The 18,473-nt window shown below is 40.5% G+C and overlaps 1 protein-coding gene across 2 annotated transcripts in view; it reads right to left on the bottom strand.

Moving 5' to 3' along the window:
• LOC115148586 (CXADR-like membrane protein) overlaps nt 1-17,853 on the bottom strand; it is a 134,199-nt gene extending 116,346 nt beyond the window's left edge. The window contains exon 1 of one of the 2 annotated variants that reach the window (XM_029690608.1): nt 17,282-17,853. In XM_029690608.1, coding sequence (XP_029546468.1) covers nt 17,282-17,324 — 43 coding nt within the window. In that variant the 5' untranslated portion in view covers nt 17,325-17,853. The remainder of the gene's footprint in view (nt 1-17,281) is intronic. The other variant, XM_029690607.1, reaches the window with a different exon arrangement.
• Nucleotides 17,854-18,473: the final 620 nt, after the last annotated feature.

Consider the following 18,473-nt stretch of genomic DNA (forward strand, 5'->3'; position numbering starts at 1 on the left):
TGAATCCAATGCTCAGAGATGGAGATCTCTCCCTATTTCTATGGTAGAGTCAACATAATCAAAATGAATATATTACCAAGGTTGATGTATTTATTCCAGGCCCTGACAGTTTCAATTTCATCCAACTTTTTAAATTAAATAAATGGCCTGCTCTCCAACCTTATTTGGAATGGAAAGACCTCGAGTCAGATTGACTGTTTTACACTTACCCTATAAAGCTGGAGGTCTTGGACTAGGTCATATGAAGATATATTACTGGGCTGCAAAACTGCGTTCACTTAAACAATGGTCAGCAGACTATCCTTGGCCATGGGGGAGTATCAAAGCCATAAATGTAATGCCTTATGATCTAAAATATATTCACTGCTTTGGGTCCAAGGCATTGAGGAAAAAAAGAGACAATCCAATGATTCTCAATGCCATTATTATTTGGGAAAATGTACATAAATTCATGCGATGGAAAGAACCAATATCGCCAGGCACCCACCCCTATTTGGAATAACAGCACCCACCTTACCTCCATTAATGACAACACCTTTAAGTCCTGGTTCCAAAGTGGCATCATGAATTTTGAACATCATTCAAAGATTTACAAGAAAGCTTTGGATTATCCAAGGCCGAATTCTTTAAGTTCTTTCAACTCAAAAATCTTATTCAATCGCTTCAACAGAATTTGGATGAACCTAAGGCATCTAGCATAGAAAGAATACTGAAAGAAGCCGCTAAGCCAAAAAAGTTGATTGCCAAGTTATTTTAAGGGTTGTTCGAAAATCTACAGGATGGCTCAGAACCTACAGTATGAGGACAAAATGGGAAACAGATCTAAAGGAAGAAATTGAGGAGTACCATTGGTCAGAGTTATGTAAAAATGTTCATACCTGCTCCTACATCCTAAGACAAACTACGGCAATTAAAGATAATTCATAGTACTTACTACACTCCTGCCAGAATGCATGTAATTCTCCCAGAAATGTCACATCTCTGTTGGAGATGTCAAAAGCACAAAGGAAACCTATTGCATATGCTGTGGGCCTGTGATAAACTGACACCATTTTGGGATAATTTACAGTATATGCTATCATTTCATTGCGTCTAGGAATTTATATCCATCCATCTCCACGATTATGTCTGTTGGTTAATGTAAATATTGGTAATCAATATCAGTGAAAGTTTTGAAATCTAGGTCTAATTGCTGTAAAAAAAAATGGATGGCCATCAACTGGAAAGCCTCATATTCACCCTTAATAAGAAACTCGAGGACTGAACTATTTAGCTACATTCCGTTGGATTTTTCATATCATAAAACTAAACAAAAACCGTAAGTGTTTGACGAAATTTGGAAACCATATGTTGATCACCTTGGGGAATGTGTTGTATAGTGGGCGTTTTGTTTTTGTGTTGTGTTTGTGGGGTGCTGTGTAAAGAAAACATAAAACCAATTGTCAAAAGATACAAATTCAACATATTTTTGTCTATGATGACATCATTTTGTGGTTGAAATTTCACCCTCAAAACAACAGTTAAATACTTTCTTCAAATCCAATTTATTTTCCACGTATTTTCACGTCACAATACATTGACAAATTACGTTAACACAACGTTGATTCAACTCGTTGGTGCACAGTGGCTTGGGGGATTGTGGAGGGTGAGGGAAATGGAAGGTCCTGTGTTTCCTCATTATTTAATGTTAGGAGTGCATCCAAGTGTAGACGTTAATAGAGTGGATGGCATCTTCCCCTCCTGACAGGAAATGTTTGTTTTTTGAGACGAACGTCTGCAGTCATTAATGGCGTAACGTAAGACGGTGGCAGGCCCTTGTTATCTCCTATCATTCCACTGGGAAATAACACAGCTAAAATAATGAGGATGCCATGCTATCTGACTAATGTAATTCACTGGTACAGAAAAAGCAGATACACTACCACAGAAGCTTTGTATTCCAAAACAGGGCACAAAATATGAACCAGAGATGCCCTTTCTAGCATTATAACGACACAATCCTATATGTCACATCTTAAATATCATACCTTAAAATCTAAACATTTTCAAAGCAACATCGATTTATTTTTGTTACTCTGACTCCTGTAAATGGCATGTCTTTTCCTAAATGCCACGTTTCAGTGAACACAAAGAGAGGGTAGGCATCTGAGAGGGACCTTAGCCTTTTGTCTTCTCCGGAAGCCATGTACACGGCAGTTAGCCTGTCAGACCGCATAATCACCAAGGTAAAGAGGCCAGGAATAGACACAGGAGAGACAGCAAATAGGGGGGTTGGGAACAGTGGCACCTGCGTTAGCCGCACACGTTTCCGCTAAATCCCAAAACAGGCTCAATTTGTTACTGCTATAAAAGGGAGTTGCAGTACATAAACACAACCGCAATGGCTTTTTTTTCCCTTCCAAAGAGGGAACTCATGTCAGGCCTTAAAATGATGGGATACGAACTCAGGGAGTTTCCCTGAGGGAGTCTGTGTTACCTCAGTCTGGGTCCATTGGACAAAATCCTTAAATGAGACCAATGGAGTGAATTTTGTGAGGTCTGTTAATTATGACTTACGGAGGGCCTGTGCTACGCCTGCCCAGAATCCAACCACCACAACACAGAAACATAAAACCAGCAAAGATACACATCTGCATGTCCAGCACGGCAGAAAAAGTCTCAATTTCAACTCAATGTTAAGTCTAACGACTCGTAAAGAAACAGGGATGGTGGTATCATCAGTTCGGAGAGAGCGAGATAGAGAAGACGGGCAAAAAAAGGGCCGACTGTGAGAAGCCTACTCTATAACCACGGAGGTTCCCTAACCTAAGCTTAATAATAGGTTAATTAATATCCTAGCACAAACAGGATACATCTTATCCCCACTGTGTTTACCTTTCATTTCCACAGAAGGTTGAGGCACTTTCTTTCTGACACGCATAGCCAATTGGAGCAATCCCCTTCAATTGGGAGTTAATGGCACTCTGCTGTGCATAAAACACATTTCATCATCCAAAAAACAAAGTTGAAGCCCTATGCACAGCAGTGTCACCTTCAAGGTACTGGTTCTGAAAGGTAAAGTGACTATAACCATGTAAGATATGTGTGGTGTCCATATTAGGACAACTTCTTGCTGAGACTGAGGCTATCCAAATATGGACACCATAGATGTGGCTTCAATGAGTGTACTTCTCATCATGCCATGATCTCTTGTAAATTGGTCAAAATAGTCCATAAGCCTAAGATTAAACTTAATACACTGCAATTGACTACACTAGATAATACCCCATCAATGTACGCTGAAGTGACAGTGATGTTTTTGGACTAAAGTAAATGAACATTAATGAACAGCAATGGAATGAATCACCACAAAATTCCATCACCCATTATATTTGACTTTCATGGATATTTACTTCACTAAGTACTTTGGTACTACCCTGTTTTTATAGTTAAGTCCAAGCCCGCAAATATTACAGTAAATCATGCAATTGATGTGGATGCATGGATAAACACAATCTCACACCCACACACACACTAGTCTATAGAACTGCAGGGTGGGGTTGATAATGCAGGATAAATATTTTGGAAATGAATATCAGCCCTATTTTTTCACTATGAAAGCATTTGGTTTGAATTACAGTAAACTCAAACCATTCAAAAACATCTCTCAACACTTAAGTAAAGGAAAGCAGTTCCTGTTCCTCTGCACTCCCAATCTGGTTCTAATTTAATCACTCACAGCTCAAAGTGAGGTTTCCTTAGTGGGTCACAGTACTGCAAGAACAACTTTAACACTAGAACCGCTAAAGCAGTCATTTTGACTGCTCATGAATTTGACTGCCCTTGACTTTTCTAAACTAAGTCTATATAACACACTGCTGTTGTTAGAATCGTAATATCACAAACAGATCAGAAGTTATAACCAGTTTAAGGAGGGCATCTCATTTTTTAAATTGTTTTCCCTTGTTGCCCCTCCTTCTCCCAACAGGGGAAGGTGCCGTGCCCATTTAATAATCACCCTGATAATGAACTCGAAACTGACCCTAAACCATACCGAAACTAATTTCACACATAACAATGGATTAAATAAATTAAGTAAAATATGATGGGGAGAATGGTTGAGTTGTTGAGCGAGGGGAAGTGAACGATGCAGAATTATGTAATCACCAATTGTGACTGATGAACAGGGCGGGTAATTCTATTGTATTGGTATATTCCAATTATAACCTCAAAATGGTTTGTACCCTAGATCACTCCTACAAATCCAAGCTTTATCAGTCTACTCGAGCCTACTTGGAGTACACAGTGAGAGTATGTGTAATTTAAAATGGCAAGAAGACCAAGACGAATGGATGCACATGATGTATTCTTAGAATAAAGGATTCCAAAAGGGTTCTTGGGCTGTCCCTATAGGAGAACCCTTTTGGGTTCCAGGTAGAACCCTCTGTGGAAAGGTGGAACCAAAATGGTTCTACATGGAACCAAAAAGGGTTCTCCTTTGGGGACAGATGATGAACCCTTTAAGGTTCTAGATAGCACTTTTTTCAAAGAGTATGTGTTATCGCTGCAACAAGATCTGAAAGAAAACGACTCAGATGGTGGGGAAGAAATTAATCGTGACATCTCTGATGATTATTCATCTGATTCTGAGCCTCATCCTGAACCTACACCTCCGAGGCCTAAGCGCAAAAAAAGCCAGAACGATGCGCACTGAGCAGGTGTCTGTGCCACCATAAAATGTAACGGTCAGACAGGAAGAAAGAACAAGCTGGTGACTATGGGCTGATAATGAGCACAAAACGTAATCACTGAGACAGCAGGCCCTACATCTCAAGCAAAAAAGCTATGCACTCACCAGCACAGGGAGCAAGGAGACACTGCCTGGGATCTGTCTGTAGTTGAACTGGAAGCATTCATTTCAATCCTTAATAACCATGGAGCATTCGGTGGAAAGAGCGTGTATATGGAGAGCTTTACGCGTTACCTCCATTTTGATGACAAAGAAGCGAGAATGTGACGCCTGGAAACAAAGAAATTTGCTATGGTATTGGATGTAGCATATGAATAATTGACTATTTTGACACTTACGGTGCATTCGGAAAGTATTCAGACCCTTTGATTTTCCCCACATTTTGTTATGTTACAGCCTTATTCTAAAATGGATCAAATGTTTTTTTCCCCCTCTACAATCTACACACAATACCCCATATTGACAAAGCAAAAACTGGTTTTAAGACATTTTTGCAAATGTATAATACATTTTTTTATAAAACATCACATTTAGATAACTATTCGGACCCTTTACTCAGTTCTTTGTTGAAGCACCTTACAGCCTTGAGTCTTCTTGGGTATGACGCTACAAGCTTTCCACACCTGTATTTAGGGAGTTTCTCCCATTCTTCTCTGCAGACCCTCTCAAGCTCTGTCAGGTTGGATGGGGAGAGTCAGTGCACAGCTACTTTCAGGTCTCTCCAGAGATGTTCGATCGGGTTCAAGTCCGGGCTCTGGCTGGACCTCTCAAGGACATTCAGAGACTTGTCCCGAAGCCTCTCCACTTTTGTCTTGACTGTGTGCTTAGGGTCATTGTCCTGTTGGAAGGTGAACCTTTGCCCCAGTCTGAGGTCCTGAGCGATCTGGAGCAGGTTTTCATCAAAGATCTCTCTTTACCTTGATCCTGACAAGTCTCCCAGTTCCTGCCGCTGAAAAACATCCCACAACCTGATGCTGCCACCACCATGCTTCACCGTAGGGATGGTGCAAGGTTTCCTCCAGACGTGACGCTTGGCATTCAGGCCAAAGAGTGGAACCTTGGTTTCATCAGACCAGAGACTCTTGTTTCTCATGGTCTGAGAGTCTTTAGGTGCCTTTTGGCAAACTCCAAGCGGGCTGTCATGTGCCTTTTACTGAGGCGTGGCTTCCGTCTGACCACTCTACCATAAAGGCCTGATTGGTGGAGTGCTGCAGTGATGGTTGTCTTCGGGAAGGTTCTCCAATCTCCATAGAGGAACTCTGGAGCTCTGTCAGAGTGACCATCGGGGACTAGTGGACGCCACTGTGTTTCTGGCCATTTTGAGCCTGTAATCGAACCCACAAATGCTGATGCTCCAGGTACTCAACTAGTCTAAAGAAGGCCAGTTTTATTGCTTCTTTAATCAGAACAACAGTTTTCAGCTGGGCTAACATAATTGCAAAAGGTTTTTCTAATGATCAACTAGCCTTTTAAGATGATAAACTTGGATTAGCTAACACAATGTGCCATTCGAACACAGGAGTGATGGTTTCTGATAATGGGCCTCTGTACCCCTATGTAAATATTCCATAAGAAATCAGCTACAATAGTCATTTACAACATTAACAATGTCTACACTGTATTTCTGATCAATTTGATGTTATTTTAATGGACAAAATGTTTTGCTTTTCTTTCAAAAACAAGGACATTTCTAAGTGACCCCAAACTTTTGAACGGTAGTATATATATATATATATATATATATATATATATATATATATATTGTCTTTGTATCTCAAAATCATTGTAATGTGGTTAACCTTAAAAATCTAAATGAACATTATTGAAATCTAAAAGATAAAATTCAAGCAGAGTGCCAAAACCAAAAATCGATCCAGGTTGAATGTGACAGCAGAGATGAGGTGCGCACTGGTGACCACACCCCCTGACTTTGAGAAGTTCCAACACGACATACATCAGGCACACCCATCTTATTAATGGTAGTGAGCTAATGGTGCTTTCAAGAAAACTGGGAAATCTGGAAAAAAACGAGGTCAAATCATGACTTCAGGGATTTTCAGGTCGGAAAGTCAGAGCTTTAGAAAGAGGCCCGAGATCCCGACTTGGAATTTGAGTTGGATGACTGTTCAAAGCGATTTTCCCTAGTCGGAGTTAGTTTTTTCCCCGAGTTCCCAGTTGTCTTGAATGCACTGAAGTCGTAATTCTGAGATTTCTGAGTTCCCAGTTGTTTTGAACGCAGCATTAGAGAAATTATGTCAGACTAATTTGCAATTGAATGTCATAGCCCCACATTAAAAGTATGTGATCGTGAGTTGAGAAGACAAGCTCAATCTGCAATTGACTACCATAGCCCCAAATAAAAAAGTAAACATGGCTGTTAATTACATAATTATTTCCACATGGTTGGGGTCGAGAGAATTTTCAGATATCAAAATGGGGTCGTGGCTGAAAAAAGTATGGGAACGACTGGCATACAGTAATATAAAGTAATGGAAATGCTATTGTGTTATTTGAAATAATTTCCCTCGTATTCTAATGTTACCTTCATGAACACAAGCACATATTCTTTTTTGCGACAACACATATGAAATGTATGAATTACACTGTTAGAACGTCGCAGTCAGAATGACTGCACATTAGCTTGAATGGGGGTACCCTTTTAGTGTGAAGAACAGCTAGTCTACTTGGGGTCCATACACACAACAAAAAATACATTACAGACGTAAGACTATACAGTTGAGTTGACATTACAAGACAGTCACACAATTGACAGCAGTAGACATTAAATACATTTTTGGGACAAGAGGATGAGACAAGAGGAGTCAACAAACAATATACATGTTAAAATAACTAAAAGCATGACAGGAAAAACTACAGAGCATCCAATACACATCATCTATCAAATTGCTAAAATGTATGCAGAGCATGAATTCCATACCACACATTTCATACCAGGGCAACCATACATGTAACTATGATTAGGTTGCCTAATCTGACAATAAAACATATGGGATGAGGAACAACAGTACACGTGAATTAACTCTAAATGAAAATCTGAAAAATGTTATTCTTTTCACCTACACAATAAAGCCCTTTCAAGACCAGAACTGGCAAGATCAATGAGATAACCTTAAAATCCACTTTATTTCCTTATCTTATGACATGTTTCTGAAGGGGAAAAATGTTTTCCTGACGCTAATGTCGAGCCCAAAGTGAATGCTAATTGATTTGGAGAGAAGATGGCGTGTGCGTGAGGTGAGGCGCCTCTGTGTCAAAGTCGACAGATATCCCCTGTGTCACTGTAAGACAACAACAGAGCTCCTATCTAGAGCCACTTGACTGCAGCTTCCACCCGAGAGACAGGCAGAAAAAGAGGGAGAGGGAGAGAGAGAACGAGGGACAGGAGAGAGAGAGAGAGAGAGAGAGAGAGAGAGAGAGAGAGAGAGAGAAGAGAAAGAGAGAAGGGGGAGAGCAAAGGAGAGAGAGAGAAGGGGAAGAAAGAGAGAGAGGACAGAGAGAGAGAAAGAGAAAGAGAGAGAAAGAGACAGTGAGTGCCAGTGATTTGAGGCCAGAGCAGCACAGCAATATGTCACTTCCTAACCGCTGGCTCTAGAGACTAGAGAGGCTTGTGTCATCTCCACACTTGACAGTTGCTTTGCCTGCCCCTGGAGATGCAGTCTAAATATAACCAAGACTAGGGGAGAGATATGGTTTTTAAATTTGCATTCAACTTGATAGATCACACAAAATGGTTTATACACGTGTATGTAGGCTACGTTGCAGGAAAGGTCATTCTTTGAGATATGGTCATGTGCGACCTGTGGGACTCCATTCCTACAAGTGCGATACTTCATATGTGGAGCATTTAGAATGGAAAGAGAAATAGAGTGTGAAATGGCAGCAAGTGACTGGGTGAAAGACAAATCCGAGGGGAGAACTAACTGGGGAGCAACACTGACTGCAAGTAGAAAGGAGACTAATTTTCCCCATTAGCTCTTTGACACATGAATGGTGCCAGGGTTATTCACCGTCCCAGTCAGTCATCAAAAAAACCTTTGGAGGGCACCAGCTTGTTCCAAAAGGGAGGTGGCGAGATGATTCAATGTGAAAGGCTTCTTTAACTGTACTCCACTGTACTCCACTGATCATCTGGGTGGGAGGATATTGAACATAACAGATAATAATACAATGTAGCACTGTTTGGATATCTCCATACCCTCAGGTGTGAGCCTATGACCGGCCTTTGAATGAATAAAGACAAGGTCAGAATCATTCTAGAATTTTTAGGCTAGCCTATATACTGAAAGAGGTTGTTAGCTCAATCAGATGTACTGTATAGCCTAGCATAGAGAGCATATAGGCTACTGTCAGGGCTTTATCAGAGGCAAAAGCAAAATTACTTTTAATGAAAACTTACTTACGCCTATATACAGTTCTGTGACCATACTCATTAATGACAAAGTTGGATCACACTCATTAATGACATTATCTTTATTTTCTCACTACCTAACCTACTTGTTTTGTTTGAAATGCTCCGAGGCAAACTGACTACCAAAGCGTGTTGTTTCTAATGCTCGGGCCGGGTTGCATGGCTTGTCTAACTCACTGCCATAATGCAACTAATGAAAGCTCCGTCTCATCACCCCATGGACAAGCAGGCTAATTGCGGTGGCGTGCCCCGTCCGTCCCGATGGCATGCCCCTTCCGGAGTGTGCCCCATCCACCCCGACGGTTCAGCGAGACTGGGACAACACCACACACACACACACACACACACACACACACACCACACCACACACACACACACGTCTCAACCCACTGGGCACAGATGTCAATTCAACATAATTTCATTGAAATGATGTGGAAACAACATGGATTCAACTAGTGCGTGCCCAGTGGGAAGGCATGATAGCTTAGCGGTTATAGCGTTGGGCTATCAACCGAAAGGCTGCTAGTTTGAATCCCGAGCAGACAAGTTGAAAAATCTGCCAATGTGCCCTTGAGGAAAGCACTTAACCCTAATTGCTCCAGGGTCACCGTTGATAATGGCAAACCCTGGACGCAACCCCACTCTCTGAGGGTGTCTCAAGGGGAGTTGGGATATGCAAAGAACACATTTCCAATTCACAATGATACATGGGATAGGATAAAGTAATCCTTCTAACCCCCCCAAAAAAGATATAGATGTACTATTGTAAAGTGGTTGTTCCACTGGATATCATAAGGTGAATGCACCAATTTGTAAGTCGCTCTGGATAAGAGCGTCTGCTAAATGACGTAAATGTAAAATGTAAATGTAAATGAAATATAGGACAAATATAAGCACCCACCAATTTATTATGATCGACCCGACTGTAAACACACAAACAAAATAGTGCGGGAGAACTTTGAGGATGACTGAGGACTCTATTCAATCCGTTTCAGCGGAAATTCAGCGTTACAGTGTGATTTCAATTTAAAGCCAATGTTCATGCAATAGCGGTGTCACGTCCTGACCAGTTAAGGGTTATTTGTTGTTGGAGTTTGGTCAGGATGTGGCAGAGGGTATTTGTTTTATATGGTTTTGTCACGTCCTGGCCAGTATAAGGGTTAATTGTTATTGTAGTTTGGTCAGGACGTGGCAGAGGGTATTTGGTTTATGTGGTTCGGGGTGGTGGTTTTTCTAAAAAGGGCATTTGATTTATGTATTCCGGGGTTTTTGGGCACTGTTCCTTGTTTATGTAATTCTATGTTTAGTCTAGGTAATCTGTTTCTATGTTGAGTTAATTGGGGTGGACTTCCAATTGAAGGCAGCTGTTTGGTGTTGCCTTTGATTGGAAGTCCTATATTAGTTGGGTGTGTTTGTCTGTATATTTGTGGGAGATTGTTTCGTGTTTAGCATGTGTGAGCCTAACAGGACTGTCAGTATATCGTGAGTTCGTTTTGTTATTTTTGTATGTTCATCTTTTGAGTTTATTAAACGTTCAAAATGAACTATCTCAACTCTGCTGCATATTGGTCCTCATTTTCCGACGTTAATTTCGCCATATCGTCTGACGACGAAGAAATCCCTGACAGGTTTGGGTTGGTGGTGTAGGTAGTAGGTTGTTTTATTTATGTATTCCGGGGGTTTTGGGCACTGCTCTGTGTTTATGTATTTCTAGGTTTAGTTAGTTAGTTGTGGGTATAGGTTCTAGGTTTGTTTTCTATGTAGAGTTAATTGGGATTGGACTCCCAATTGAAGGCAGGTGTGTTGAGTTGCCTTTCATTGGGAGTCCTATATTAGTAGGGTGTGTTTGTCTGTGTGTTTGTGGGTAATTGTTTGTGAGCACTGAGTTTATTGAGCCTGCTACACTGTCTAGTTGTGAGTACTGTTTATTGTTTTGTTTTTCCTGTGGATGCTTTTCGTTTTTTCCATTAAAAGAATGAGTATCCACATACCCGCTGCATTTTGGTCTTCCCTTCAACACGGCACCTTTCATGACAAGCGGAGACTGCATTCACGGTAAACACTGCATATTAGGGATTATCATCTTCCCAAAAATCTATCAAAAGTTTCAACACCGGGAATAATTCATATTTCTCGGTGTCCCGGGAAATACACAAAAATCGGAATTGGTCCCTACTGCACATATTGGCTCAATCAGAAAATGACCTTTACTTTTCTACCGCGCAATCTGGAACGCTGCTACTTTCGTATTGCTGAATCCCATATGAATGTAAAACATTTCAGATAATGATATATATATAAAAAAATAACCTTTCCAAGTCAATAATAGTATAGGCCTACTGTACATTGGTGAGATTACCTAAACTGCAGTCTCCACACAAGGTGTTCCCAGGGATTTTCAGTAAAAAGCTGTTATCACAAAAATCCATGCTATTGTTTTCTCTCGACAACTTCTCACATGCCATAGCTGATTAAATTAGGCTATACAATGTGGACAAATCATTCAAATAGTCCAAGCCCATACTTCGATAGACCTATAGGCCGTCATTGTAAATAAGATTTTTTTCTTAATTGACTTGCCTAGTTAAAAAAAGGTTAAATAAAATAGGTCAACCAAAGAACCAACTCAAAACCAAAATTATACAAACAAAATGGTCATGTTGTCAGCAATCCACAATATTGGCTGATGCAGCCATTATTTCCTCACGTGACACACCAGACTGGCCTCAAATTAGTATTTTATGTTACGTTTGGTATGGTTACAAAAGACAGAAGGTTACTTAAGCCAAAAACAAAATTTTACCAGAACATCTAGCAAACAATGACGTATATGAACCCTGGATTGCTGATGCTATGTATTGACCATTGAGATGCTTTGCCATATTGGCCGACCAGTGGAAATGAATGGAATTCTACAGTATTTCAATTAAAAGTTTCAAGGACAAAATTACATGTATTTAAGTATTTATTGTTGTAGCGGGGACAGCAACATTAGTCAATGCAAAAAATATACTTTAAGGAAAATGTTGTGAATGTTGTAATTTTTCTATTAAGCTCACATAATATAATTTAAAAGTATGCATTAAGGTGCCCGTAATAGAATAAACTTAGGAAAATGAAAATGAATGTATACATTAATAAATGCATTTCTATAGCTTCCAAAATATGTTTTACCATGGTGGGGATGTGCCAAGATGGTGGTGCAGTAGCTTCAACACAGCACCCTTTATTAGTCATCTAGCGTATATACAGTGCAATCGGAAAGTATTCAGGCCCCTTGACTTTTTCAACATTTTGTTACGTTACAGCCTTATTCTAAAATTTATTAAATAAAAAATGGCCCTCATCGATCTACACAATACCCCATAATGACAAACAAAAAACAGTTTTTTTGATTTTTTTGCAAATGTATTAAAAATAAAAAACGGAAATACCTTAATTACATAAATATTCAGACCCTTTGCCATGAGACTCGAAATTGTTTCTACAACTTGATTGTAGTCCACTGGTGGTAAATTCAATTGATTGGACATGATTTGGAAAGGCACACACCAGTCTATTTAAGGTCCCACAGTTGACAGTGCATGTCAGAGCAAAAACCAAGCCATGAGGTCGAACAAATTGACCATAGAGCTCCGAGACAGGATTGTGTCGAGGCATAGATCTGGGGAAGGACACCAAAAAATGTATGGAGCATTGAAGGTCCTCAAGAACACAGTGGCCTCCATCATTCTTTAATGGAAGAAGTTTGGAAACACCAAGACTTTTCCTAGAGCTGGCCGCCAGGCCAAACAGAGCCATCGGGGGAGAAGGACCTTGGTCAGGGAGGTGACGAAGAACCCGATGTCCACTCTAACAGAGCTCCAGAGTTCCTCTGTGGAGAAGGGAGAACCTTCCAGAAGGACAACCATCTCTGCAGCACTCCACCAATCAGGCCTTTATGGTAGAGCAGCCAGACGGAAGCCACTCCTCATTAACCTCTACGGGCCACGGGGGCAGTATTGAGAATTTTGAAAAAAATATGTGCCCATTTTTAACTGCCTCCTACACCAACTCAGAAGCTAGGATATGCATATTATTAACACATTCGGATAGAAAACACTCTGAATTTTCTAAAACAGTTTGAATGGTGTCTGTAAGTATAACAAAACTCATATTGCAGGCAGAAACCTGAGAAAAATAGATAAAAAAAAATGAGAATTTTGTGGCTGTACTATTTAGTGTCATTGTTTTAAAGATACCACAGTGAGAAAGGATTCAGTTCGCAACTCCTACTGCTTCCACTAGATGTCAACGATCTTTAGAAAGTTGTTTGAAGCATCTGTGATAAATACAGACCGAATAAGAAAGCTTACAAGTTGACACGTCATCACTTCATTTTTTGCGCCTGCGCATGAATCTGAGAAGAGTGCCTTTGTCATTATCGTTTATTCTAGACACTTGATAGGTTGTGTGAAAATATTACTGATGTTTACTGATGTTTCACGTTAAAAATGGAACAAAAGATTAGTGCTAAACAACGTTTGACATGTTTAAACAAACGTAAATAGATTATTTACTAGGTTTTCTTTAGTTTTTCGACGTGACTTTACACTGCCCACCTCATTTTGTGGGAGCCTACTGAACGCTAACTATTTGGACATAAATTATGAACTTTGTCAAAAGAAACCACATTTGTTCTGGACCTGGGATCTCTGGCAGCGCCTTCTGATGGAGATAATCAAAGGTAAGGGGATATTTAGAATGTTATTATCGATATTAGATGATGCTAATGCTAACGGTATAGCTTAGCTTAGCTTAGCATATAGCTTATTGTTGTTAGCATAGTACCCAGTTTATACAAAATGTGATTTCCCAGTAAAGTTATTTTGAGATCTGGCCCTTCGGTAGCAATTACGAGATGATAATATATTATTCTTTGAATGACAATATTATAATTTACCAATGTTTTCGAATAGTAATTCCGTGATTTGTAATGCTGGATTCACTGGGTGCATTCGAGCCGAAAAAAATTCTGAATTTCACCGCGACTGTAAATGCTGTTTTTGGATATAAATATGAACTTGATGGAACTAAAAATGCATGTATTGTATAACATAATGTCCTATGAGTGTCATCTGATGCAGATTGTCAAAGGTAAGTGCATAATTCTAGCTAGTTTTCTGTCTGTTGATGCCCTTCTTTGAATTGGCTAAACATTACACGCAGCTATTGTCAATGTACTCTCCTCACATAACCTAACTTTATGCATTCTCCGTAATGCCTCTGAAAATCGGACAGCGTGGTTAGATTTAGGAGATATATCTTTCAAATGGAGGAAAATAGTTGATTATTTGATTTTTTGAAATGATTACTCTTGCAGTTTTGAATTCCCCGCCATGGTCACATGACAATGAATCCCAATACCGGGATAAGATCGGGATAAGATCCTCAACAGGTTAAAAGGGACATGATAGCCCACTTGGAGTTTGCCAAAAGGCACCTACAGGACTCTCAGACGATGCGAAACCAGACTCTCTGGTCTGATGAAACCAAGTGAAAACTCTTTGGCCTGAATGCCAAGTGTCACGTCTGGCGGAAACCTGGCACCATCCCTACAGTGAAGCATGGTGGTGGCAGCATCATGCTGTGGGGATGTTTTTCAGGGGCAGGGACTGGGAGACTAGTCAGGATCGAGGGAAAGATGAACGGAGCAAAGTACAAGGAGATCTTTGATGAAAACCTGCTGCAGAGCACTCAGGACCTCAGACTGGGGGCGAAGGTTCACCTTCCGACAGGACAACGACCCTAAGCACACAGCCAAGTGTAACCGATGTGAAATGGCTAGTTAGTTAGCAGTGGTGCGCGCTAATAGCATTTCAATCGGTGACGTCACTCGCTCTGAGACTTGAAGTAGGGTTTCCCCTTGCATTGCAAGAGCCGCGGCTTTTGTGGCGCGATGGGTAACGATGCTTCGTGGGTGTCAGTTGTTGATGTGTGCAAGGGTCCCTGGTTCGAGCCCGGGTTGGGGCGAAGAGAGGGACGGAACCTACACTGTTACACAAGGCAATGCAGGACTGGCTTCCGGACAAGTCTCTGAATGTCCTTGAGTGGCCCAGCCAGAGCCTGGACTTGAACCTGATCGAACATCTCTGGAGAGATCTGAAAATAGCTGTGCAAGACGCTATCCATCCAACCTGACAGAGCTTTAGAGGATCTGCACAGAAGAATGGGAGAAACTCCCCAAATACAGGTGTGCCAAGCTTGTAGCGTCATACCCAAGAAGACTTGAGGCTGTAATCGCAGCCAAAGGTGCTTCAACAAAATACTGAGTAAAGCATCTGAATACTTATGTAAATGTGATTTTAGTTTTTTTTTTTTTTTATAAATGTCAAAAGATTTCTAAAAACCTGTTTTTGCTTTGTCATTAATGGGTAATGTGTCTAAATTGATGAGGGAAAAAAGCTTTTTAATACATTTTAGAATAAGGCTGTAATGCAACAAAATGTGGAAATATTCAAGGGGTCTGAATACCTTCCGAGTGCACTGTATAAATCATTGCCAGCAACCCAAAGTTTGTGTGTTTGAATCAAATCATGGACAACTTTAGCATTTTAGGTAATTAATAACTTTGCAGCTTCCTGACACCCACTCATCAACTGAAACAATTAATATAGAAGTTATAACATGTTATAGCAATATAGAAATGAGGAAGTATGCGACCTAATATGTTTATATAGCCTAATACCTGGAATGTTTACTGAACATAAATATAAACGCAACATCTAAAGTGTTTGTCCCATGTGTCATGAGCTGAAATAAAAGATCCCAGAAATGTTCCATACACACAAAAAGCTTATTTCTCTAAAAAATGTTGCACAAATGTGTTTACATCCCTTTAATAAGAATTTCTCCTTTGCCAAAATAATCTATCCACCTGACAGGTGTGGCATATCAAGAACCTGATTAAACAACATGATCATTACACTGGTGTACCTTGTGCTGGGGAAAATAAAAGGTCACTCTAAAATGTGCATTTTTGTCACACAACACAATGCCACAGATGTCTCAAGTTTTAAGGGAGCATGCAATTGGCATGGTGACTGCAGAAATATCCACCAAAGCTGTTGACAGAGAACTGAATGATAATTTCTCTACCATAAGCCACCTCCAACGTCGTTTTAAATAATTTTGCAGTACGTCCAACCGGCCTCACAACTGCAGACCAGGACCAGGTATAACCACGCCAGCCCAGGACCTCCACATCTGGCTTCTTCACCTGCGGGATAATCTGAGACCAGCCCCTTGGACAGCTGATAAAACTATTTCTGTCTGTAATAAAGCCCTTTAGTGGGGGAAAACTCATTCTGAATGGCTGTGCCTGGCTCCCCAGTGGGTGGGTTTGGCTCACAAGAGGGTGGGCCTATACCCTACCAGGCCCACCCATGGCTGTGCCCCTGCCTAGTCATGTGAAATCCATAGATTTGGGCCTAATTAATTTTATTCAATTGACTGATTTCCTTATATGAACTGTAACTGAGTAAAATCGTTGAAATTGTTTCATGTTGCATTTATATTTTTGTTCAGCATAACTACGCATAGGCTATTGGATCCCGCAATAGACTGTCAAATGGAAATAAGTTGTGATATTACTCCGAAGTTGTGTTTCATCATCACCTTGAATACCATTTGGAAACAGGAGCTTTGAAAAAGCCTAAAAACACAATAGCCTATACATTTTAAAGTGTGTTCAAAATATCTTTTGGACACTCAAATCAATGAACCTTAGGGCAATTTGAGCATACGGGCAAATATGCAAATGTATAATCGATTTCGTAATGATAGTCTTGGCTACATTATTTATCATGATGTTGACTGAGCTTCAGAAAACACAATAGCTAAGTTTTAAGATATGCTTGGGATGAAGGGCAAGGTTCTTGCAATGGAGAGATTTGAACACATCTTAAAACTGCGAGGGCTTTGTAGAAAATGATATCGATTACAATACCATCTACAACGCTATAATGCCCAGTATAGCATAGGCTACTATGCTACTTCACATGTACACTATAATGGATTGCGCTATACTTCAGCAAGTCTTATTTAATGAATATAAAAGCGCGTGGCTCATGTACTGAACTTACCCAGAAACAATGTGTCAAATAAGCCAGACATCACGACTCTCATCTGTAACGAAAATTCCAGACTCTCAGCTGGAACAAAAATTCCACACAAACGAGCAGAAAACGACGACTTCTTGCTCCCCTAAATGAGTTGAAATCATATACCTGTGCCCTCAAATCTGAAAAAAAAAAATCGGAATAGAACGACTGAAGTTAGTGGGGCAATCTATCTATATAGGTAGGCTACACAGGTTGTCACACACGTTCTCCCAATGTCCTTGTGCTCATTCACAAATATAGCAGCACCTTTTCATTATCTCTCACAGAACACCCGGTAAATTAATTAGAGTTCCACTCCACCTAACCGAGAATACATGACTGCGTTCTTGCAGGATACGTAATTATGCCCCCTCACTCTCTCTTCATTCGACAGGATACAAAGCGGGTGCAATATGTATGCGCACAGCCCGCTGAAAACCGGGGACCTCTACAGTTGCGAGTGCACACATGCCCTTGCAGTGCCAGCGCGAGCGGTTTCACACCAACACATATTCCTACCGGACAAGCTAGCTGCATGATGATTGGCCACTCCTTATCACATTCGCAAGTACAGTACTACAGCAGCAGCAGCGTGAGGAAAGAGCACTGGAGTTGGAGTGACTGTGACTGCAGTTATCTCAAACGAAGCCCTCACAAAAGTAGAGATTTGCACAGCATATTATAACATTATGAAAGTGACAAATACCAGGTTATATCCACATGTATGTTTAGGCTCACTTTAAAAAGAGATGTCAATGTCAACGTGACTGCCCTGCAGAGCCGGCGTTATGGGCGGGCCCTAGGGGGCCTGGCCTGCACTACCTTACCTCCTTGCCCTTCCAAAGAAAATATTGAAATATTGATCATTTATTTGACCGAGACGAGCCTTGACAGAAAGAGGCATCAAGCTCAGATAAAGCTTCTGAGCGAGCGAAACAGTGTCCCTCTCACTCCTTATGTGTAGACCATGTATCTGATTATGTCTTGACAAAAGGAGTATGGCATGTCACACTTTTTTTCTGGCCAGACAGAATCAGATACATGTGCAAAATATAGTAGGCTGATAGGCGCTGTTTCACTCTAGTTTCAACAGAGAGGAAGGGGCGAAGTGAGAAGTCTCACTCTCACAAAAATCTTTCCTGAATAAGTCCAATGCATTTCTATTGGCATAATA

Source organism: Salmo trutta, chromosome 15 (assembly GCF_901001165.1).
Source record: "Salmo trutta chromosome 15, fSalTru1.1, whole genome shotgun sequence".
In the NCBI taxonomy this organism is placed as follows: domain Eukaryota; kingdom Metazoa; phylum Chordata; class Actinopteri; order Salmoniformes; family Salmonidae; genus Salmo; species Salmo trutta.